This window comes from Rattus rattus, chromosome 18, assembly GCF_011064425.1.
Source record: "Rattus rattus isolate New Zealand chromosome 18, Rrattus_CSIRO_v1, whole genome shotgun sequence".
Classification (NCBI taxonomy): Eukaryota; Metazoa; Chordata; class Mammalia; order Rodentia; family Muridae; genus Rattus; species Rattus rattus.
In genome coordinates, this window is record NC_046171.1 from 43,115,247 (window position 1) to 43,138,666 (window position 23,420).

At 47.6% G+C, this 23,420-nt stretch overlaps 1 protein-coding gene across 1 annotated transcript in view; it reads left to right on the forward strand.

Moving 5' to 3' along the window:
- Nucleotides 1-23,420, forward strand: part of Pdss2 (decaprenyl diphosphate synthase subunit 2) — a 223,290-nt gene that overhangs the window by 185,376 nt on the left and 14,494 nt on the right. Inside the window, exon 7 of the mRNA XM_032888504.1 lies at nucleotides 6,540-6,572. Within this exon, the coding sequence (XP_032744395.1) occupies nucleotides 6,540-6,572 (33 nt within the window). The remainder of the gene's footprint in view (nucleotides 1-6,539; nucleotides 6,573-23,420) is intronic.

Sequence of the window (23,420 nt, forward strand, 5' to 3'; positions counted from 1 at the left end):
TGAAACACCACTTCCAACAGCGTTGACTTTCCCTCCCATTCCCCGGTGAAGAAATGGTTCAGCTCTGAGTGGGGCTGACTCCCTTGCCTGATGCCCCTGTGCTGTATAATAGGCAAGAACAGTTCAGACAGCGGAGACGGCTTTCCCCAGTCTGCTGCTTTTCCAGCCTTGTAACCAGAAAGCCAAGCAGCCAGAACTCCGCGCTGCTCTAACCCCGGGCAAGTGGGTGTGGCCCACTCTGTCTCACACCAGACCCCTCTGCTGAAGAGAAGCAGTAGTCATGCGTAGCTTCAGAACTAAAGGGCTGGTGACTTTACTGGGCAGGGGAAAGTCACCTGGGTAGCCATCTTGTCTACCAAATGCTGTCTGAAAAAACAAAACACAAAACTGTGATAATACACAGGGTTGGGAGGGAGCGCCGCAGTTGAGAGTACTTGCTGCTCTTACGTAAGGCCTTCCCGGGTTCAGTTCCCAGCACGAGGCGGCTCACAACCAATCCTGATGCCCATTCGGGGAGGCCCGCCTCCCTGCCTGACTCCCTTGGAGGGCCCTGTGCATTTGTGTGTGTAGATCCATGCAGGAGAAACACCCAAACACAGAAAAGTAAAACTTAACATACTTATATAGTTTTATAGCTTAATATATTTAATTTAATAATATATTAAGTATAATATCTGTAATGCCGATATATGGATATTATCTATAATGAGTGACAGAGCTGTTGGCTATGACTATGGGGTAGTGGCCATGCAGAGGAGTGCTGCACTCTTAGAATGAAATGCTGCTTTACTAAGATGAACCTCGAGGGCCGGGGACATTTGGGAGTGATTCATGCTTTTGCAGGGGCCTAGGCCAATCACCAGCACCTAAACCAGCAGTTCTCAGTAGCCTGTACCGTCAGTTCCAGGGGACCTGACACCCCTTCTGGCCTCTATGAGTCCTGACCAGATTTGGTATACAAACAGACAGGAAGCACACATACATACTGGCATACATAGACACATAGGTAAAAATAAAAAGAGGTCTTTTAAAAGAGATGAACAGCACGGTGTGTGTAACTTCTGTGTTTCATCCTGTAGCTCAGCTTGTCGTTGAATTTACAACATGTTTCAATCACTACACACAACACAGTATCTATAATTCAATCCCAGATAGCAAATGCTCATCTAGAGAAAGGAAGGCTATGCAAAGGTAGCAAGTGTGTTAGCCACCCAGTGAAGCTGGGCGGCGGCAAATGGTTGGGTTTGGGGCGTGCCGGAGGCAGAGCTAAGGGAGAGAGCAGCCTAGCTCAAAGGAACTTACAGATTGGACCTTTATCACAGAAGAGAAAAAGGCTGGAGGAGAGGAGACAATTTTTCTGAAGGTTTTAAAAGAAACCTTGTGGGCCGGGGAGGTGGCTCAAATAGTTTACCCTGGGTTCAGTCCCCAGCACTGCAAGCCTGGAATACTAGCAGCCAAAAAGCCTTAAGAGGATTGCTTTGAGTTCAAGGCCAGCTAAGATACAAAGTTAGACGTCACGGATAACATTTGGGAAACATAACCTCATAGGTAAAGATGATCAGTCTCTTGCAAACACAACACACAAACACACACACGCACATACGCACGCACACATGCATGCACACAGGGTGAAATATTAGTTTTTGTACACTTAGAAAGAAATAGTGTCCCAATATACAGCTTTCAAGTCCAGACAATAGTAGTTGGAAATTGGAAACAGATTTTTTATGTTATCTAATCCTTCCCTGTTACCTGACCTATAGAAAGCCTAAGACCACGTTGTGCATCCATTACTTACTAACAGGAGTCTGTCTGCCACGGTCCTCACAGACCTGAGTGTAACCTGGAGAATGAAACCCCTCCTCCACCCTCCCACTCGGAGCCTGAGCCCGGCTGTGGTGCGGCTGTAGGAAAGCCGTCTTACAGCGCTCACCCAGGCCATCAGAGCAGTGCTCCTGGGCCATGAGCACTGGAGCACGCTCTTGTCTGATGTCATACTTTTAAAAGATAAAACAAGGTTCAAACCCTACCTTCTCTGTGCGCGCTGAAGACTGGGAAACCGTACACTCTTTGCTCGTGACCTGTACTGAAAAGAAGTACACAGACAGGAGGCAAGAGATGAGTGAGGCTCCTTACAGACCCTCCTAATGAAGGCCCCAGGGAACGCCAGGCCATAGGATTTGCAGGGCTCTGGAGGGAGTGCTGTCAGAGGGAGGACCAGCACTGGCTGCTGGAGTGCAGCCTTACTTCGTGTTAGCCTATTTTGGGTCCCAGTGAGAAAGTTATTTTAATAATGTCTTGCTCTGCTAGAAGTACACATGATAAGTGGCAAATGTCAGAAAGAGGGAACGTTACAGTGCTGCGTTCTCCTCAGGTCCTAAGGAGGCCATATAGTTCTCTTCAGTCAACGCCGATGTACAAAGCAGCATGAATTGGAAAGGATGTTAGACATAGAGTAGGCCAGTGATCTCAAACAAATCAGAATCGCACAGACAGGAGTGGGAATTTCTGCTTTTCACAAGCAACCTGGGTGATTCTAAAGCCACCAGCCCTGAATCTGAGAGAGCCCAGAATTTAGAGACTCTGATCTATCCAGTATTCTCTCTTTTTTAAATTTTTGTATTTACTTACTCTGTGTGTGTGTGTGTGTGTGTGTGTGTGTGTGTGTGAGAGAGAGAGAGAGAGAGAGAGAGAGAGAGAGAGAGAGATCACAGCACATACCACACACATAGAAGTCAAAGGACAGCTCGTAGGAGTCAGTACTCTCCTTCTACCACGGGGACCATGGGAATCAACTCGAGTCATCAGGCTTGGCGCAAAGTGCCCTTTCCCACCAAGCCAACTCAACAGCCTGAGTTGGAAGCTCTTGATCGATGGTGCTAGATTGTTCCCTCTCCCATCCTCTGCCTGTTCCACTTTGACAAAACCTTTGAGGTTGGTTTGTGACGTAGGACAAATGGGTGAACTTACTTGGAGCTAGGAGGACGACGCTTGTTCTGCTACGTAGTGTGGTCTGAGGTCTGGGTTCAGATACCTGGCATCCGTGTAAAAAGCCTGCCGTGGCTCACATGTCTGTAACTGCAGCACGAAGGGGCTAAGGCAGCTGGGTCCCAAGAGCTCTCTGCCCAGCTAGCCGGGCCCTGAACAGCTTCTAACCGAATGAGAAACCCTTTGTCAAGGGAAGAAAGAAGGTGGAGCGCAATAGACAAAAACACCCTCCATTTGCTCTGACTTCCACACGTGTGCAGAATGGCCACGTACACCCATGTCTGCATGCATACACCACACACACACACACACACACACACACACACACACACACACACACACACACAGGAAGGACTCTTTGTTAACCATATATTTAGTTCATTCAACTTTCCTAGAGGCAGTAAGCTACTTCAGTCTCTTGAATAGACAGTACAGAAGCAGCAGATTTAAATAGAAAACATTCATCCCTCCACTCATTCTTCCATTCATTCATTCATTCATTCATTCATTCAGACACCAATCTACTGAGCAAGGAAGAGCATTTCCCTGGCCCATATGGAGCCTGAGCTCTAGAGGGAAATCTCCATGAAGCCTGTGTAAAATAATGCTGTGTGGTTCCTACACGTGTGAGCTAGGGAGTGCAGAGACCTCATCTGTTCTGTTGATGGCTGGGCCCACGCTGGGCCACTTGCTCCTTGAATGTCCGCTGACTACTGCAGCACTCAGGGCCAGCCATTCATGGACGAGCAAGGAGCTAGAATGTACGCTTTGTTTCTAGCTCTCACTTGAACGTATAGGGATATAAATGCTAGAGTGTTTTATAAAAAAGTTATGTCCCTGTTTCCTGGTGTGTGTGTGTGTGTTTATCAACTGGAAATCTAATATGTATTATTTATATCTAAATGTTTAAATATTTACTGTATTTGTTTTCTGAAATGAATGATCCCTTTACATACAAGCTAAGCAATCTAGAATGAAATAGTTTCACAGAGCTAAAATGTTTGCTGAGACCAAATAAAAATGATATTCAGACCAAGTATGTTGGCATATGCCTATAGTCCCAATACTTAGGAGACTGAGGCGGGAAGATCAAAAGTTCTAGGTCAGCCTGGAGCACACAGTAAATCCTTTGGCAAGCTAAAAAGAAAGAAAGGAAAAGGGGGTGAGGAAGGAAGGAAGAAGGAAGAAAAGAAAGAAAAGAAGAGAGGAGAAAAGGGACATTGAGGTGGGTCCCACTCAGTAGTCACAGCTTGTATAACTGCAGAATCTGGGCTGTGTGTGCTGTAGATGCTCCTTTCTGCTTTCAGAGCAGGCTGGCCAGTATAGACATCTCTACTGGGTGAAAGGCAGTGGTGGGGAGCAGGGTTCGAGAACAAGCTAGAAGCACAGAGTAAAAAGAGAGGTCAAGGTTTAAAAGTAGCGTGTGTCCATCATAAGTGCTTCCCAGTGCTGGAGCTCTCTGTGACATTTGGTCTATGAATATGGTCTATGAATTTTGACATTTGGTCAAAATATGGAGGGAACCAGTTCTGTAGGCAAGCAGACTGTAACAGTGTATCTTACCACCCAAAGGCAAGGACGCACACGTGCCACTTGCAGCATTTTCCATAGAGTTTGCTCGTTAAGAGCAGGCAAGAAGAGAAGATGCTTAGAACAGAGGCAGTGGTGAGGAACCCACAGGGGTTGGTGGGGCTGGGGTGGGTGCTTTGGCAATAGGAACATGCTAGACAAATCCCACAGTCCGTGCATCCTCTAGAAAGTATCTGCCGTGCTTGTCAGCACACACCTATAGTCCCAGCCCTTGGGAGATGCGAAGGAAAGAACCAAGAGTCGAAGGCCATCCTCAGCTCCCAGCAAGTGTGAGGCCAGTGTGAGGATTACACGAGACACTGTCTCTAAGAAATACTGTGCATGACTGAACAATCCATAGCATCATCGAGAACAAGGACGGAGCAGACAGTGGGAGGAGTGTCCCTTAGTCCCAAATGGACTCAGGAGCCAGCTGGGACAGGCATGGTGGTGCTCACTGTAACTCTAGCATTTGGAGACAGGTAGGAGAGTCACATCAGCCCACGCCAGACCCTGTCTAAAAACCAAGCAAGCATCTAGGAGTTGAAGTACCCAAGTGTGGAAGTCAGTGATGGCACATGGCTGGTAATCCCAGCATTAGAGGATTATTGCTTCAGAAGGCTGAGGCAGGAGGATTACCGGTTCGAGGTCAGCGTGGACCACATATCTTGTCTGAAAAAAGAAAATGACTGGAGTGGAGAGGTGGTTCAGCAGTTAAGAGCACTGACTGCTCTTCCAGAGGTCCTGAGTTCAAATCTCAGCAACCACATGGTGGCTCACAACCATCTGAGTGAGACGTGATGCTCTCTTCGGGTGTGTCTGAAGACAGCGACAGTGTACTCATAATAAGTAAATCTTTAAAAAAGAAAAGAAAGCAAGCAAGCGTGGACCAGACCTGCTCTTGCTGAGACTTTGACAGGTCATCGAGGAAACATTGATCAGATCAAGGCTGGTGCCCTGGAACTTGCTCTGTAGACCAGGCTGGCCTCGAACTCACAGAGATCCACCTGCCTCTGCCTCCTGAGCGCTCAGACTAAAGGCATGTCAGAAGGGCTTTTAGTATAGATATTATTTTATTTTAGAGAATATTCCCATGAACAAACATATATAAGTGTCTGAGAAGAGAGTAGCCTGGTTGTTACTCTCAAGAATAGACCCGTATCTTATCGATACATTGTATCTCAGCACTAAACTCAAACTCCTCACAGTCTTTTGGAAATCCTAGATCTCTAAAGAGCTCTTCCGAGCAGTGGGCTGGGGAGATGGCTCAGCAGGTAAGACACTGGCCGCCCATGCAGAGGACTTGGGCTTGATTCCCAGCGCCCACATAGTAACTCACAAGCATCTGGCCCCAGGGGGTCTAACATCTTCTGGCCTCCATGTTACATAGACACACATTCAGGCAAAATTTTTAGACACATACATTTTTTAAATAAAAAGTTCAAGTATAGACTGAAGACTGAATTTTTATTTAATTTTTTTATTTGAAGCAAATTTGACGTTAATGCATATTTTTTTCTTTTTTCGCAACTTCCTAAGTTGTTCTATATGTGTTTGAGTGTGTGTGTGTGTGTGTGTGTATGTGCTGTATGCACATGCATGTATTTATATACAAAGACATATCACTGACTATATGAATAACTATAAAGTTAAATATGCTAACTAAAAGGAGGGAGTGTGGAGAAAAAGAATTGAATATTCATTTTCCGTGTTTCTATTCTGTCTAACTACGTGTATGTTCAGGGCAGCATGTGCATGTGGGTGAAGGGGCTGCTGCGCCTGGACCTACAGTTCCAGGTGATTGTTGACCAGTGGACATGAACTCGTGCACTCTGGAAGAGCAGTACGTCACGCTCTTAGCCCGAACCACCGTCCAGCCCTGTGAATTTTACTCATTAAGAAGCAAAACACCAGATGATTGCTAAAAGAACAACAAAAAACAAAAGCATACCTAGAAATTAATTTCTTCTTTTCTATTGTAGGCTCAAGAAAAAGGAAGGTTGAACTACACTAAGGTAGGTAGAGTGTGTGAGGACTTCACAGTCTGATCACTTCTTATATTTGCAAGGTCAAAAAGAAACATGACTGGGCATGGTGGCTGTTACAAAGAGGGTAGGGGCTGGGACAGTGAGTCTGCAGCTGAGAGCACTTACCGTGAGATCCCCAGCACCATGGAGAGGCTAAACCGGGCATGGCTGTGCATCACATCCTCTTACAGAGAGAGCAGAGGAGGCCGGCAGGGTGTTTGCCAGCCTTCCCGGGTCATTCCGACATATTTCCTTTAGTAAACCTGGCTGTGGCCAGCACCAGAGCAGACACTTGTAATCTAGTGCTTGGGGGTTGAGGCAGAAGGATCAGGAATTTGAGGCCAGCACTACGATGAGACCTCATCTCCAAAACAGAAAAAAATAATTGAAGTTAAAAAAAATTTGCTCCAGTCAGGTAGCTCAGTGGATAAAATGGTTGTCTTGCAAGTCTGACAACCTGAGTTCAATTCCCGGGCCACACAGTGGAAGGAGAGAGCCAGCTCCCGAAATTGTCTTCCCCTCCACATGTGCCTGCACCCACACCATCACCTCACACACCCACGCACAGCTACAATGACATGTTCTCTTTCATTTAGTTAAGAGGGGATGGCAAAGAGATGGGTCAGAGGTGAAGGTCTTTGCCAACAGCCTGATGATCCAGTCAATCCCTAGAACCAACAGTGGTACACACGTGCTCACACACACTCACACTCACACATGCTCACACACACCACTCACACTCACACGTACTCACACTCACACTCACACGTGCTCACACACACTCACACTCACACGTGCTCACACACACACTCACACATGCTCACACACACACACGTGCTCACACACACTCACACTCACATGTGCTCACACATTTGGAAGTTTTCTTCTACAGGGTTCTTTTATTATTTATACGAATGTATTATTTATACACACACACACAATACACTAAGTATAAGTAAATAAGTTTAATGGAGGTTAGACACAGCCCTGTGACTCAGCAGAGTATTCACCTGCATATGCAGTGTCCTGGCTCTGTTGCCAGCACCACATGAAGCCAAGCATGGTGGCCAACACCCGTGATCCCAGTGCTTGCCGGGTGAGTTTTTAAAATCAGCTCTGGCTGTACAATAAGTTCAAGGCCAGCGTGGGATACACAAGACCCCGTCCTCTCAAAAAAACCATTTCTTAAATTAAAAATAAAGCTATGGGGTGTGGTGAGGCGGGCCTTTAATTCCAGCATTTGAGAGGCAGAGGCAGGCAGATCTGTCAGTTCAAGGCCTGCCTGGTCTACACAGTGAGTTACAAAACAGCCAGGGCAATGCTGAAAGATCTCATCGCATGAAAACCAGAAAAATAAAACTGCGGGGTCTGTAGAGCTGGCTCAGCAGTCAGAGAACTGGCTGCTCTTACAGAGGATGCTGGTTTGATTCCCAGCAGCACCCACGTGGCCACTACAACTGTTGGCAATTCTAGTCCCAGGGGATCTGAAACCCTCTTCCGACCTTTAAGGGCACAGGAAATGAACATGGTGCACATACATTCGTATAAATAATAAAAGAACCCTGTAGAAGAAAACTTCCAAATCAATAAGTAAACCTGTGAGACATTAGCTCTCAGGACACATGTAAGTCACACCGTTTAGAGGCCAAAGAAAGGGCCATTTTTCAGGTGGGTAGCAAGTATGCACTGCTTGGCTAACACGTTGAGCTTGCTAATCATCTGACTTCTGTGACGGTCGAGATGACCTGGAGGGTGAGCACGTCTGCATTACTAAGAAGACAGAAGACATCAATGGGCCAGGGTAGTTTTGCTCGCTTGGGAGCAGCGGAAACGCCCACACTTTCTCAGGCTGACTGGACTCTGCACCCAGTACGTGCCTGTGTCCCTGGGCTTTACGCCAGCCCGGGTCCTTTGCTCTGCCGCACGACGTCGCCTCCTCCCAGACCACCAGGCTGTGGAAGCACCTCTCAGCCTAGAGCCAGTTTCCATGTCATTCTCCGATGGCGTGTGTCTCAGCTTCCTTCCTGCCATGTGCCGGGTGAATTGCTGGGCCTCATTGTGGCTCTGAACCTTCCTGTCTTCTGGGCCTTCGATATCGGCAGCCCCACTTAGTATCTCTGAGCTTTCAGGTTTCTTAGTTTCATGGCTTTGCTCTTAGACCGGTTTCAACCTCACTGCAAGGTTGAGCGAAAGGATTGAGTCTCCATTATAATAACCTTTGAGCTCACACCAAAGCCATCCTGCTGAAAATATTTATCTTAGTCAGGGGCTTCTACCCCGCCTTTGGCCATTCAGCTCCCGGATAAAAGACACGCATCTTTTTTTAAATTTTTTTTTTTATTTATTTAATGTATGAGTGCTCTGTTGCATATACACCCGCCTGCCTGAAGAGGGCATCAGATCCCCCTATAGATAGCTATACCACCATGTGGTTGCTGGAAATTGAACTCATGACCTCTGGAAGAACAGCCAGTACTCTTAATCGCTGAGCCGTCTCTCCAGCCTGTCATGTCTTTTATATTTGTAATAAGCCTAATTAATCAACACTAGAGCATGGCAGATATCTGCCCTCTGTGCTATTAGGATTTACTTCCCCATTAGTGACCCCGAGTTATAACTTGACATGTTCCATCCGGGCAGCTCTTAGCTTCAGTTGGCCGGCCCTCATGGCCATGTTTTCATGACTCGCCGACCCCAAGGCATCGTCTCCTCTCCACCTTCTTCTCTCCTCATGGTTCTCCTCCATCTGTAAACCCAGGAACCCCAATCCCGCCTATCTCCATCCCTCCCAACATCTTCGTTCACCGATGAGGCATCACTTGGGGGCGTGGTCACAGTGTCACTTGGGTCTCTGCACATTCTCTCATCCTTGGGGGGCCCAGTGTCTAGCATTCATACAGAGTAAAAACCCAGCCCTCTACATCATCCACTTGTTCCCTCATCAGCAAGCCTCCGTTGATAAGGCACTGTCCCAGAGCTCACACTTGGTGATGTGCCTCACTTTGCTTGTCCTGTCCTGTTGCTACACTGCCATCCTCCCGGAAGTCCTCTATGTCACTATGTATCACAGCAACTTCAAACCCCAGATTTTCTCATACCCCGCCTCTTCCCCGCCATGCTTCCCTTGCCTGTGTTGCTTCATCTGAAACACTGAAAATCCTACCACCAGATCTCGACGCCTCTCCTGTCACAGTAGACCCATTTGCCAGATAGAACAGTTAATCCTCAGGTGCCATAGTTTCTGTCTTCTGCTCCAAACCTCCTACTGGCTCCATGCTGTCTGCAAGGCTCTGACTAGAGCCTGCTGGGCTGGCACGAGTGAGGTTGTGCAATCCAGCTCTCCCTTTCCTTCCCCCAATAGCACCGAGTCATGCAGACTGTTTCCGCTCTCTGTCCTTTGTTTTGTCCTGGCTTGTTCCTGGGGACTGCTCACAAGGCAAGCACTGAACCACTGAGCTGCATTTCCTGTCCCTCTCCATTTTTATTTTGAGACAGACAGCCTCACTGTGACCGAGACTGGTCTTGAACTTGCAGTGTTTGTGCTTCAGTCCCCTCCCCCACCCCCCAGTAGCTGGAATTACAGTTTGCGCCATCAGACTGGGCTTAGCTTTCTGTGTCTGACTCCCGCTGTCTGCTTCACTCAGAAGATGCACCTCCCATTTCTGGCTCTTCTGTCCTCCCTGTAATGTAACATTTAGGACCATCGCCTATAGGGAGGCCTCTGCACTGGGACAGCTGGATTAGGTCCTCCCCACAACCTCCAAGACACTGTGCATCCCCCATTGTGTCTTCTCTGTTGTTTTACAGTGACCCATGGTAGATCCTGGACTGGGAGCTCTCGAGGGCAGTGCTGGGTTTGGACTGGAGGTGTAGGGCGGGTTTGGGAATTGGTTGTTGGCCTTTGATGCCTAATGCTTGGTGCTACTAAGTGAATGGAGCCCACAGAGGAGACAGGGGACACTTGAAACCCATCGGGAAGAAGTAAGTTGCAGGAGCACGCTTATTCAGGGCTTCTCATCTCCGCACAGAGGTACAGGAGTCCACGCCATCAACCAAGCAAAGCAGCTGGAGATAAAGGATGGGGGTCACTAAATGGGAAAGAAAGAAAGCAGGGTGACTGCTGGACGCCCAAGCTTATTTGTGACTTAACGACTTCCTAGATGTTCTTATCAGAGAAGGCTTTACAATGGAAGAGATTGGTATTGGAAACTGGACCGGAGCCAGGGGGTGAATTACTGAAGTGGGTCACTTGTAATCTTAGCACTTAAGAACTGAGGCAGGAGGGTAGAGAGTTTGAGCTGTCTGTTGAGACCTGTTCAAAAAGAAAGAAGGAAGGAGGGAAGGAAAATAAGTATGGTGTGCCTGCAACAGCATTCTTGACCTCATGGCTGAGTGGGTCGATGTCTATGTGTATGCCATAGCATGTACACAGGTGCACACACACAAAGAAATAAATTCTTAAAAAAAATTAAGGGCTTTGAGTGACATCCCACACCTTTAAGCCCAGCATGAAGGAGGCATCGGCAGGCAAGATCTCTGTAGTCTGGACTACATAATGAGTTCCAGACTAGGTAGGGCTACATAAGTCAGCCCTGCCTCCAGAAGACAGAGAAGGAACAGAAGAAGAAAGGGCATTTCTCGAGCAAGCAGCGGCTATGTTTCCCGCTTGCTGAGGAACCTAGCGTACATCCCTTAACTACCATGCACTTTCTTGTGCTGCTAGCATAAGGGCCACATGAACAAGACTCCATCGACCCAGCGTGGCCAGTCCCCCAACTCAGGCATCCACTCTTCCCCAGCTCCTTCCTAACATATTCTGATCCTAACATATCTAAGTGGATCGTTTCCGTTTGTTTATTCTCTCAGTAGACCATGAGTGTTCTGACAGCAGCAGCCTGCCCGACCTGCCTCATCGGTGCACAGGGCCCTAGCCCGGCTCCCTCAGTACCTCAGCGAGTGCATGCGTGGCTGCCACTGTGTAAGGAAGTAAGGAGAGGAGGTCTGGAATGCACAACGGCAGGCCCAGGCATTCTAAGGCATACTGGCTACAGAATATGGCCTAGCCCCTGGCTGCCTCAGGTGCCTTTCCTCACTGTGTTTCTCAGTAGACGAAATGCCCCCTCCACCCCTGACTCCCTTGTGCTATTCCGACAGTGAAAGGCAAAGCACAGGGTCTGGATCGAGGCCAGTAACTAACCAGATCATGTCACCCTCACACAAACATGATCCCAAGGGTTGTGGGGAGGAGAAGGGCGACCATGTCCTCTGTAGGGTTAGAGGCATCCGCAGGTGCAGCCTGTGGTAATGTGATGTGTGTGTGTGGAGCACTGTGGGGCTGGGGGAACAAACACGGGGGCTTCCGGTCTGCACCTCTCTGTTCTTCTCTGTGGTGGCGTTGCTGATGACCCATGCTCACTCCAGCTAATGCAGGCAGCATGGTTGTGGCTTGGAGTTCTCCTGATAGAATTCTATAAGACAGAATCTGAAGGACCTGGCAGCCATTTGTGAAATCTTTTCATTTATTTCTGTCTGAAATTTTCTTCATTCCAAGATCCTAATTTTACAAAAAAAAAAAACAGTTTCAGGGACCCATAAAAAATAATTTCCGTTGTTCCTTCTCTCCGACTGTATCAGCCTGAGAGGGTTGGCAGAGATGGCCGTTTTGAAATCACTCTCAGCTCGATTTCCAGAACGCCCTTCGCACTCCCTGAGTAACATACTAAGTTCCTTTTTCTTTTTTATTTGGGTATTTGTTTGGTTTTATAACAGTATTTCACTATGTAACCCAAACTGACCAAAAATTCTTCACCCCCCTGTCTCAGCCTTCTGAGTTGCTGGGGTTACAGCCATGGCCACCACACCTGGCTTTGAATTACTTTTTTTTTTAAATCATTTATTTATTTTATGTTATGAGTACACTGTAGCTATCTTCAGACACACCAGAAGAGGGCATCAGATCCCATTACAGATGGCTGTGAGCCACCATGTGGTTGCTGGGAATTGAACTCAGGACCTCTGGAAGAGCAGCCCCCTTGAACTACTTAACTGAGTTCTGGTTGCAGTGGTTCCTGGATACGAATGCTTTATTCTGCTCTGGTGTTTTTCTTCTTAAGGTTTCCAGTCATTAAAACTTTCTTTCCTCTTAAGGTGACAGGCAAGGTGGCAGTTCTAGAGTGTCAGAGGCAAACACCAAGAATATCTACTCTACTTGTGTAGTTAAGACAGAGCAGGACTTGTAAGATGCCCTGTTCTTGCCAGAAGTGGATTGTGACCAAGTAGCTAGTGTGGCGATTTGGCCTTGTACAGCGTCGTGGGGTAGTCAGTAGCCATGCCGGTTCTGTGTGTGTAGCTCTCAGACTACTCTGTCCCTCAGCTGCCAACCCAGCGTCAAGTACCGCTACCCGCTCAGTGCTGGAGGGAAGGCCGCCACCTACCGACCTGCAGGAATTCCTGGGCATGCCGGGACCGGTCAGAAGCCTCAGACCACACTCTGGTTTGCCATGGCAACTTACATGCATGTCCAAGAGAAGACGAATATGTTGACTGCTCTAGCTTAGAAAACCATCTACAAACGTTTGTGTATTTCCCCATCTGGAGCTGAGCGTATGCCTGCAGTTGAGCCCACTGCTCCTTGAAGGAAGCCGCTGCTAAAAGACCAAGGCAGATGGTATTTCTACCGCTTCAGGCAAAACATGGCACCTATGGTTCGGCTTTCTACGATTTCAATTTTTTAACATTTTCAAGATGGCTTGTTTAAATATCTCCGCCGCAGAGACACAGACTTGTCCCCCGACTCCTTTTAAGCCATTGTTCCAGCTCTACAGGCCCTGGCGAATCTCACTTGCTCAGAAGCAGGTCTGAGGCGCTGTGCGGTCGGCCTTCTGTTCGCTCTCTCCCGGGAGCCCGAGTGTAGCGAGTTGTTGCTGATTTACACAGAGACCGCGGTGCCGGCTCCTTCTCCACTCCCCCTGCTTTAACTCAGTCTGCATTTCTTGTCGTTGGCTGAGACTCAGTACAGGAGTGTGGTTTGTTCTGTTCTGTTTCCCACTTTTTGAGGCATTCATTCCTGCTGTTATTATTTGCAGCTGAGAGATGTGTGAGTGCAGACACGTGCTCGGCGCACACCTACGTGAAGTTCTGCGGGATAAGTCCTCTCCTTCCAGGGTAGGATCCAGGATTGAATTCAGGTTGTCAGGATAGCATTTTACCCACCAAGCCAGCTCTCCAACCCTGCTTTGTAGTTTAAGATTTATTTACTTTATTATTTTATTTGCACGCATGTCTCGCCTACATGTATGTATTACCACATGGGTGCTTAGAGAGTTTGATACCCAGGAACTGGAATTACAGGAGGTCGTGGACCACCCAGTGTGGGTGTTGGGACTGGGATCCTCTGGAAGAGCAGAATGCATTTGTGGGAGTGTGGGGGTTCACTGTGTAGCCCTGGCAGTCCTGGACTTACTCTGTAGACAAGTCTGGCCTCAAACTCACAGAGAATCGCGTGCCTCTGCCTCCCGGGTGCTGAAATTAAAGGTAGGCACAGAATGATTCATGACTGCTGAGCCCGATGTCCTCCTGGGAGGGCACCCTAAACACAGTGCCTCACAGACGAGCGTGTGGTGGAGGAAGGTCCTGCAGATACTCACTCTTTAGGCTTGTATTTCCCAGTCACAGGCAAGAGAGATCCTGAGGATGGCCGATGGAGCTCATGCTGTCTCCCAGGATTGACTCCTGGTTCCAGGACGGCAGGCTCCAGTCACCTCTCAAGAACTGGTGCCTGGTGGCTGGTGCCCTCTTTTGCCCTCTTTTGCCCTCTTAACCCCCAGAAGTCCCTGAGCATTTGCTATTATAAGACACATTTGCATAAAGTGCACATTACCAGCAAAGATGTGCACCAACATTAGCATTCACATGGTCACGTCAGCACTTGCTTTGAGAGCGTCCCCTAAGGCTTGCCTTGTGCCCATTTCTTCTCTCTATTGTCCATAAATGCCTCAATGGTGGTGTTACAAACCGAGTGCCAAATCCTCTTTTTTTTTTTAATTTGAGTATTGAAAAGAATATATACCATAGTTGTCTTTATACACGAGTCTGTCCGTTTACTCACTCGTGTGGTTATTTATTTCTGTGGCACCTTTCCCACACCCTAGCTAGCCGCCTCTGAGAAGCTGACAACGTTGGCACAGTTAGGTCCTCTCTTGTCTAAGGCAGATGCTGCTCCTCCCAACCTGGGATTTCGTATTAGCATCTCCAGTAAAAAATTCCACACAGCATCACTGCAGGCACGGAGTCTCGCACTTCCTCTAGGCTCCTGAAGACGCCTTACCATTAGCTCTCCTGTCTTAATTACTGATGATTATGGAGACTGCCGAGCTGCCCTGACCTTCTCTGTCCTCTCTTGCTCCTGAAGGACTTGCCTTGCAGGAGATAAGATGTGTATAGCACACTTTAGAAAGAACGAGCCCAACTGTAAAGCATGATGTAGGTGGAACCGTGTAAAATGTCCCATGCTCAATAAAGACTGGAAAGGAGCGTGTTAAAATGTGTGGGAAAAGGCACGTTTTTAAAAAGAAATACATTGTGCTTTTAAAAGATTTTCATTTTATAATGTGGGCTCTGATTTGAATTGGATTTTTTCCCTTTAAGATTATGGTGATGAATTCACCATAGCGGGAATTGAAAATAAACTGTCTTAAATCCTGTTTCACGCGAGCCACCCAGATTTAACCCTCAGCTTCCAGGGAGCAGCTTCCGTCTGTGGCAAAGGCAGAGACCACATTCGGAATAGAACTTGTCTGTGAGGGTTTGGTTTTCCTGGGGTGTGTGTGTGTCTGTGTCTGTGTGTGTGTGTGTGTATCTGAGTGTGTATGTCTGTGTCTGAGTATGTTCTGTGTCTGTGTGTATATGTGTCATGTGTCTGAGTGTCTGAGTATGTCTGTATATGTGTGTGTATGTGTGTGTATGTATGTCTGTGTGTATGAGTATGTGTATATATGTCTGCATATGCACATGTGTCTGTGTGTCTGAGTATCTGATGTGTCTGTATATGTGTGTGTATGTGTGTCTGAGTGTGTCTGTATATGTGTGTTCATATATGTGTATGTGTGTCTGAGTGTGTGTGTCTATGTGTGTGTCTGAGTGTGTATGTCTGTGTCTGAGTATGTTCTGTGTCTGTGTGTATGTGTGTGTATCTGTGTGTCTGAGTATCTGTGTGTGTCTGTATATCTGTGTGTGTGTGTGTGTGTGTGTGTGTGTGTGTGTGTGTGTATCTGTCTGGCTGTGACCTCATAGTGACTCACTTACCTGCCTCAGCCTCCTGAGCCCCCCACAGTCAGCTGGGAAATATAACTGACTTTTGTGATGGCCTCAAGAACGGCAGGGAGCTAGAGCGTGACCGAGGAAGAGGGAGGCCAGTGAAGGGAAGACCTGTGCATGGGCTCTCCTGGCCCTGCTGGGGAAGCGCGTGGGGCAAGGCAGAGCTGCCCTCTGAGAGGCTGAGCCCCAGCCCTAGTTCCTTGTCCACCCTGCTCAGCCAGTTGCTGCTCTTCTGGCTGACAGTCCACACAAGCGTGTACGTAGGTTGTCGCTAACCTGCCTCTCTGTTCCTCTCCTGTTGAGATAGGGTCTTACTTCTCAGCCTTGGCTAACCTGGAGTTTGCTCTGTAGACCAGGCTGGCCTAGAACTTACAGAGACCACCTGCCTCTGCCTTCTCAGTGCTGAGACTGAAGGTGTGTGCCACTAGGTCCTACTCACCCATTTATTCTTATAGCAACTTACTTCAGTTTTTAGCAATCGCCGGTTTGATTTCAAATTTCCTTTAAGGTGATAGAAAAGTAATAATTGATAAACTTCTTTTTCCTGTATTATTTAAATAATGAATTTGTGTTGTCATAAGACAGTTTATAACAACTTTTTTATAGATTTACTTTTCCAGTATGGTTTCTGTGTACACATGCCTGTGTGCATGCACATGTGCACACACGTGAGTGCAGAGGGTGTCAGAGTCCTTGCAGCTGGAGTTCCCAGCCACCCAACATGGGTGCTGGGAACCAAACTCAGGTCCTCTTCAAAAGCAGCATGTGGTCTTAACTGCTGAGCCGCCTTCCGTCCCCTACAGGATCAGTTTCTGTTCATAGCACCAGGTAAAAGCTTTCTGTATTGGGCTCAGCCTGTTCTTCCAAAGGCCCTACATTTGATTTCCAGCACGCACGTGGCACCGCATGACTGTCTCTAACGCTAGTTCCAGGGGATCTAATGCCCTCGGGCACCAGACGCCCACATGGTACACAGATAGACACGCAGGCCAAGCACCCATACACATAAAATAAAAAATAAAATGTGTTAAAATGAATGAATGCTTTTAAGATTTTGTACTATATGAAACTTTTGTCAAAAAAAGAAAAACATTTTCTAGAGGTAGGCACGATAGTGCGCGTCTCTAGTCCAGCGCTGGGGAGACAGGGGCTGCACACAGTGCCCGTCTGTAATGCAGCCCTCAGGAAGTGGAGAGGAGGGTGAGGAGCTCATGGCCAGCCTAAGGTAAATGATGCCTGTCTCAAAAGGAAAGCTGAGTTTGCTCTCCAGTGCCCAAGTGGGTGGGAGGATCTTCCAGGTCAGCTCCAGCCCTCAGTGTTTAACACAGCCAGCCTGGGCTACCTAGCAATAGCCTGTGTCCAGTGAAACTTCAATCACCCCTGAAAGAACAGGTTTGTTTCCTAAGGCAGAGCCTCCGGGCACCTGTCCCTTCACATAAGCGGCCAGCCCGCCTTGCCTTCCTCTCTCTGGGCGTGAGGCTCACGCTCGTCCCTGGTGACCATCGTCCTGCTTGGGTGATGCCCTGCTCTGATTCCTGTTCTCCAGTATTAGCAATCCCACAAGCCTCAGTGGTATTGATAGAGTCAGTGATCATTACATCTATCCCTTTGTGGGTCATGAATACAGTCATTTAATGATTACTGCGACAGGCCTCTTTTATATGACATGATAAAGAGTGTGTCCTCAGTCATTAGCCCAGCTCCTGTTGATACTGTGTGACTACTCACAGTTATAAATTGTCCTTACTTTTCCTCAAGCACCCCTTGCTGTTGATATTTACTTGATAATGTTTTATATAAAGTATTAAATTACTTTGCTCTCAGTAATAATAATTAGTGAAACCATCCATCCATTTGTTTTGTTTTGTTTTGAGGTAAGCCTTCCTCTGTAGCTCCGGCTGTCCTGGAACTCTATAGACCAGGCTGGCCTCGTAGCTGTGATCCTCTTGGCCCGGTGTCCCTCAGCAGATTGTACAACATGGGCCGACTCAACCATCCCATCCCGTTCTTTTTTTTTTTTTTTTTTTTTTTGGTTCTTTTATTCCGGAGCTGGGGACCGAACCCAGGGCCTTGCGCTTCCTAGGTAAGCGCTCTACCGCTGAGCTAAATCCCCAGCCCCTCCCATCCCGTTCTTAAGTTCACTTTTTTTTGTCTGAGCTGTCATTCCAGTTCCTGGTTTCCTCCTTTTTTTTCCTTTCTTTTTCTTTCTTTTTTTTTTTTTTGTAAGACTTTTATTGTGTGTGTATGGGTGTTGAATGGTGGCGTGTTCGTCTACACACCACATGTATGCAGGGTTCTCAGAGGCCAAAAAAAGACACTGGATCCTCTGAGCTGGAGTTACAGATAGGTGTTAGCCACCATGTGGGTTTCACATCTTACCTTGTAGCATTCGTCCTAAGGCTGCAGCAGATATGCTGTTGAAGACTACCTCTTGGTTGTAAGCCCGGGTAGCAGGCTGGTGTCTGTATGTTGATTACCGTACTCTGGAGGCTCATGGTCTCTCACGTCATAGCTTCCAGTCTGTATTTGGTGAGTGAGTGAATGGATGGATGACTCAGGATACACCATCTGTTTCTATGTATCTCCCTCTTCCAGTTCCTAAGACCTATTAGACTTGGTCCTCTTCATATTCCCTCGTGTGTGTTGGGGTGTGTGTGTGTGTGTGTGTGTGTGTGTGTGTGTGTGTGTGTGTGTGTGTGCATGTGTGTGTGGTGTGTGTGTGCACATGCACATGTGTGTGGTGTGTGTGTGCATGTGTATGTGGTGTGTGTGTGCACATGTGTGTGTGTGTGTGCGTGTGTGTGTGTGTGTGTGTGTGTGTGTCTGTGTTCTGGGACAGAGTCTTACTTTGGAGTCCCAGATAGCCTGAAGCTCGCTTTGTAGACCAGTATGACATCAAACTCAGAGAGCTCACCTGCCTCTGCCTCCTTAGTACTGGAATTAAAGGTATGTGCCACTATGCATAATATTTTACATTAATTAAATAGAATGCTTTTAGTAATTCTTTGAGAATGTCATAATGCACACAATATATTTTAATCATATTCAACACTCCTCAACTCCCCCAAACCCTTTTCAGATCTACCACCCAACCCCCTAACCCTCCCTCCCAGTTCCATTTCCTGGCTCTTTTGTTGTTTTGTTTTGCCTCGGTTTTCTTTACTAAGACACTAAGTCCAATTTACTTTGCCCATATACTTGCCGGTGTTGGCTATCCACTGGAACAGCCTCTCGGGCCACACCCTTAAAGAACACACACACACACACACACACACACACACACACACACACACACACACACACACACTGCAGTGGCCCACAGGCTCTCCTCTCTCTGTGCTGGAATAGACTGGTTTGATCTTGGGCAGGCCACCACACACAGCTGCTGTGAGTTCGTGAGTGCAATGCCCCTGTTGCGTTCTGAAGACAGTTTCACTTTGGTTCTCCCTGACCGCTAGCTCTTACACTCTGTCTGCCTCCTCTTCCATTATAGAGCCTCATCCCTGCCCAAGGAGGGAGGCGCCATCATGGAACGTAGATGTTCCACTGTGGCCACGCACACCATAGACAACCTGTCTTCCACACTTGGACCACGTGTGGCTCTGCACTAACCGCCCTCTTGCATAAAGAAGCTCTTGCATAAAGCTGCACTGCTCACAGGGCAGTTTGACATTGTGTCCACTTAGCAAAGTAGACTCGTCCCTGGGGCCTGTCAGCCCGCCAGCCACGGGTCCTTCATGATTCACAGCACAGGGCATGCACTTGCTCCTGGAGAGAAAGACTCCAATCCAATCCCGTGGTGTTCATGCCTCTCTTGCACACATGGGCACACCCTGCCACACTGCTACACAGTGTGTTTCAGAGTGTTCTCAGCTGAGCAAGACTGTGACTGCGCTCATCCCCCAACAGCCTCATGGCACCTTCTGCCCCTACAGAAGCCAGCTAGCGGGGAGGAAGCGTCCTGGTGAACACCGACTTGACTATCGAGTTCCAGTGGGCGACGAGAGAGGGGCAGTTCAGCATACGGTATAACTGTCGAGTTCCGGTGGGCGATGAGAGAGGGGCAGTGAGCTGTTCAGGCACTCCTGAACAACGGTTTGATGGCAGATATCCCTCAACTGGCACTGGGCCCTTATTTGACAACGTATGGCTTCTGTGTAGAATAACTCCAGTTAAATTCTGTTGGGGGAGGGGTGTTAATAGAGTGGGTTTCTCTATGGCTTTCCAAACATCCTTGGTGTTAGCTATGCCTCCCTCCACCCCATCCTCTACGCTGCTCTCCTATCTCTCTCCCTCTTAAACTCCCATCCAGTTACCCCCCTTCTCCTTCACATCACCTCTGTGCTGGGCTACCCCACTCCCTTAAGATCTCCTGACATATGTGTTTAGCCAAATGGCTACAACTTCATTCCTTGTTCCTCTTGGGTTGAAACAGATCTCTAGCTGGGGAGATCTTTAGAGTCTTAGTCTGGAAAGCGAAGTAAAAAGCCCTGCAGGCTAATTCTGTGGGTGAGAGTGCCGCTCTGTGGGATGACTGCATTCAATTATTTCTCCCAGTCTGTGGTGCCAGAGCCACCTGTGTGCAGGGAGAGCCTGGTGTCTTTATGTAGCAGATAGAGCCTTCTGACCCCTACGAGAGCCCGTCTGCTTCATTAAAATGGGTTTGAAGGAGATATAAAGGGAGTACACCCTTTCCTCATCTTAAAAACCACTGGAGAGGAACAGGTTTTCTGAAATTGTGAGAGAGAGGAAAAGAGGGACACTTTTGTATAGCTTCGAACGTGATTTTAGTTAGTCAGAAGTCTTTGTCACTCTCAAACTCACACACTGTCTGATCTTATACAGAATTAAGGATTTTTAAGCTGTCAATCTGTCTGGCCCATGGGAGGCCATACTTCTATTGGAGCATCTGAAGCCATCCCCCCAATGTTTCCTGCCCAGCCCCTGTAAGTACACTCAGCCCCCGTTACATCAGAACATTGATCCTTGGTAATGTGCTTAGCCTTTTCTGTGTAACAAGAGGGCTGAGCCCCTCAATTTTCAAGCAGAGTTACCGAGGTAACAATAGCGCTTGCAGGGTCTGCAAACACAGCTGAGTGGTGCGTGTGTCGAGTAGAGACCGGGATAAGTAGATCCTACTCCTGTCCCGGCAGTCCTGGGCTTCTTGGTTAGTGAAGGTCTTGCCTGTTCCTGACAGCATCAGACAGCCAGGCTCATCACGAAGGCTGCCTGTTGTGTACAGCAGTGGTGCCCTGTGGATGGGGTTCCTCCCCTAGTCCCGAGACTGCTATGCTGACCTGTGTCTTTGGTTCACTCGTGACAAGATTTGTGTATGCCTGTGTAGAAGCAGCTGTGGCCTTTCCGTGCTCAGTGCTTTTACTAACACACACTGGAGTGTACGTGGTTTGCTGTATGCCTGGCTCAAGACCATACTAAGTGTTCCCACGCTTACATTACAGGCTGCTGACTCCACAGTGCATTTTCTGCCACATTACTTCTCGGGTCTATAGACATGCCACAAACATTGTAAAGCAGGCTTTGGTCTCACAAGTACCTTAAAATGGTCTGAATTGCTGTCTGGTAGAGCACAGTCCATTCTTAGAAATACCGTTGCTGGACGAATGGGTTTATGTTTGTTTTGTTGGGCCAGTGTGATGATTAATGTGACTTTTTAAAAGCTAGTAAGCACTCTTCACTCTTGTTCCAAGAGAGTCTTATGACTATAGAATATTCCCACAGCTGGACATAATAATGTGGGCTGTAATTCTAGCCCTGGGAAGCTGAAGCAGGAGGATTATAAGCCTAAGGCCAGTCAGGACTTCATAGTGAGACCCTGTCCCCCAGCCCCTGAGTGAGCCTCTCACCATCCCCTGGAGGAAGACAAGGATACAAATCAACAACATTACCCATAATGCCACTCCATAGGAGCCCTCAGCAGGTAAAGTGCTGGCCTTGAACCCCTGACATGTGATTTCAATCTCCACGGCCCATGTAAAGATGGCAGGAGAAAAGGGACTCCACAGAGTTGTCTCTGACTTCTGCATGAGAGCCATGACACGTGTACACACACACACACACACACACACACACACCCCTTACATGGGAAGGAGCTGTTGATCCTGCCAGCAAGTACGGTTACACTTCCATGGCCCCGACAGTGACACACTCACTCCACAGACATTTCTCCATTGCCTCACTGACATGGACAACATAATGAGGGTCATGTTTGTTATCTTTATTCGTTTTTTTTTTCTGTTGTGGTGGGTGCTTCCTGGGGAGGTTCTGTCGTCAGGATGCATGCTAGGTTGTACCAAGCTAGGGTTATAAGGACAGTTGTGGCAGGGTGATGCTAATGGCCCCCAGGATTGAGCGCTCACAATCTAGTGGCTAACATTTGGGGACATGAGCAGGCCATACAACAACAGAAGAAATCGGTAGGGTCAGCTCAATAAAATACTAGGAAGCCAAACCCTCATATAGGTTATATGTTCCTCAGATGCCACTGGCACTGTGATACATACATGCTGTGTGTGTTCTTGCCCCAAGACAATCCTTTTAATTAAACACCCGCCATAGTGTTTGTCATGAGATTACAGTGCAGGCTATATATTGATTCAGAACAAAACAAAACACGCTACAGGCAAGAAAGGCTTGCTGCAGTCTGCAGCCATGACACGTTTTGCTTGTTGAATATCTATTACAGAATTTATTGAAAATCTCCATGGGCCTCGTTAGGCTTTCTGACTTCCAATGTGTAGAATTAAGTTCCTATTTTGGAATATGATACTAAAATTAAAAATTAACTTTGAATCAGAATATGAATAAGTCTATGGCTACTTATAAATCATAAATTTTCCTTTGGAAGACATGACAACCGAGAAACAATAGCTGTTTTTTTCTTTGGAGTAACCCTAAATTTAACATAATTTCATACTACTAACCTCAAATGCCCAGTCTACTAAATGAATTAAACTAATCTTGTCCTATTTAATTACATTCTGAAATCAGGTCATCTGCCCAGGCCCTAAGCTACACCGAGTGTCTCTGCCTCCGCCCCTCACTGGCAGAGTGTTGTTCGTTTGTGATTGTTTTGGTGGCACGAACATGGATTTATTAAGGAAGAGAGAGGAAGACTCCATAGAGTGGGAGGGGCTCCAGGGGACGAATCTCCTGCCTCCTTTTCTTGAAGCAACGAGAGCCCCTGTGGGCTTAGATTCTTTTAAATTTATTTTTAATAAGGGTTCTTAAATGTTTTAACCTCCCTTCCAGCCCACCACCCACCAGAGGTAGTGGAAAGGGAAGGTTAATAGAGCAAAGGAGCGTGTGGACCTGTTCAGAAATCGTTCTTTGGGGCAAATCCAGTCTGCGTTGTCAGGATGTCAGCAGCTCAGTTCACACGAATCAGTTCCCACAAACACCATTCATGAACCACAACAGCAGGACTCACGGACATCACTTACAAATCAGCACCGGCCGGGTGATCCAGAGGAAACCGTAGGCTCTGCCAGTTGGCCCAAGTCT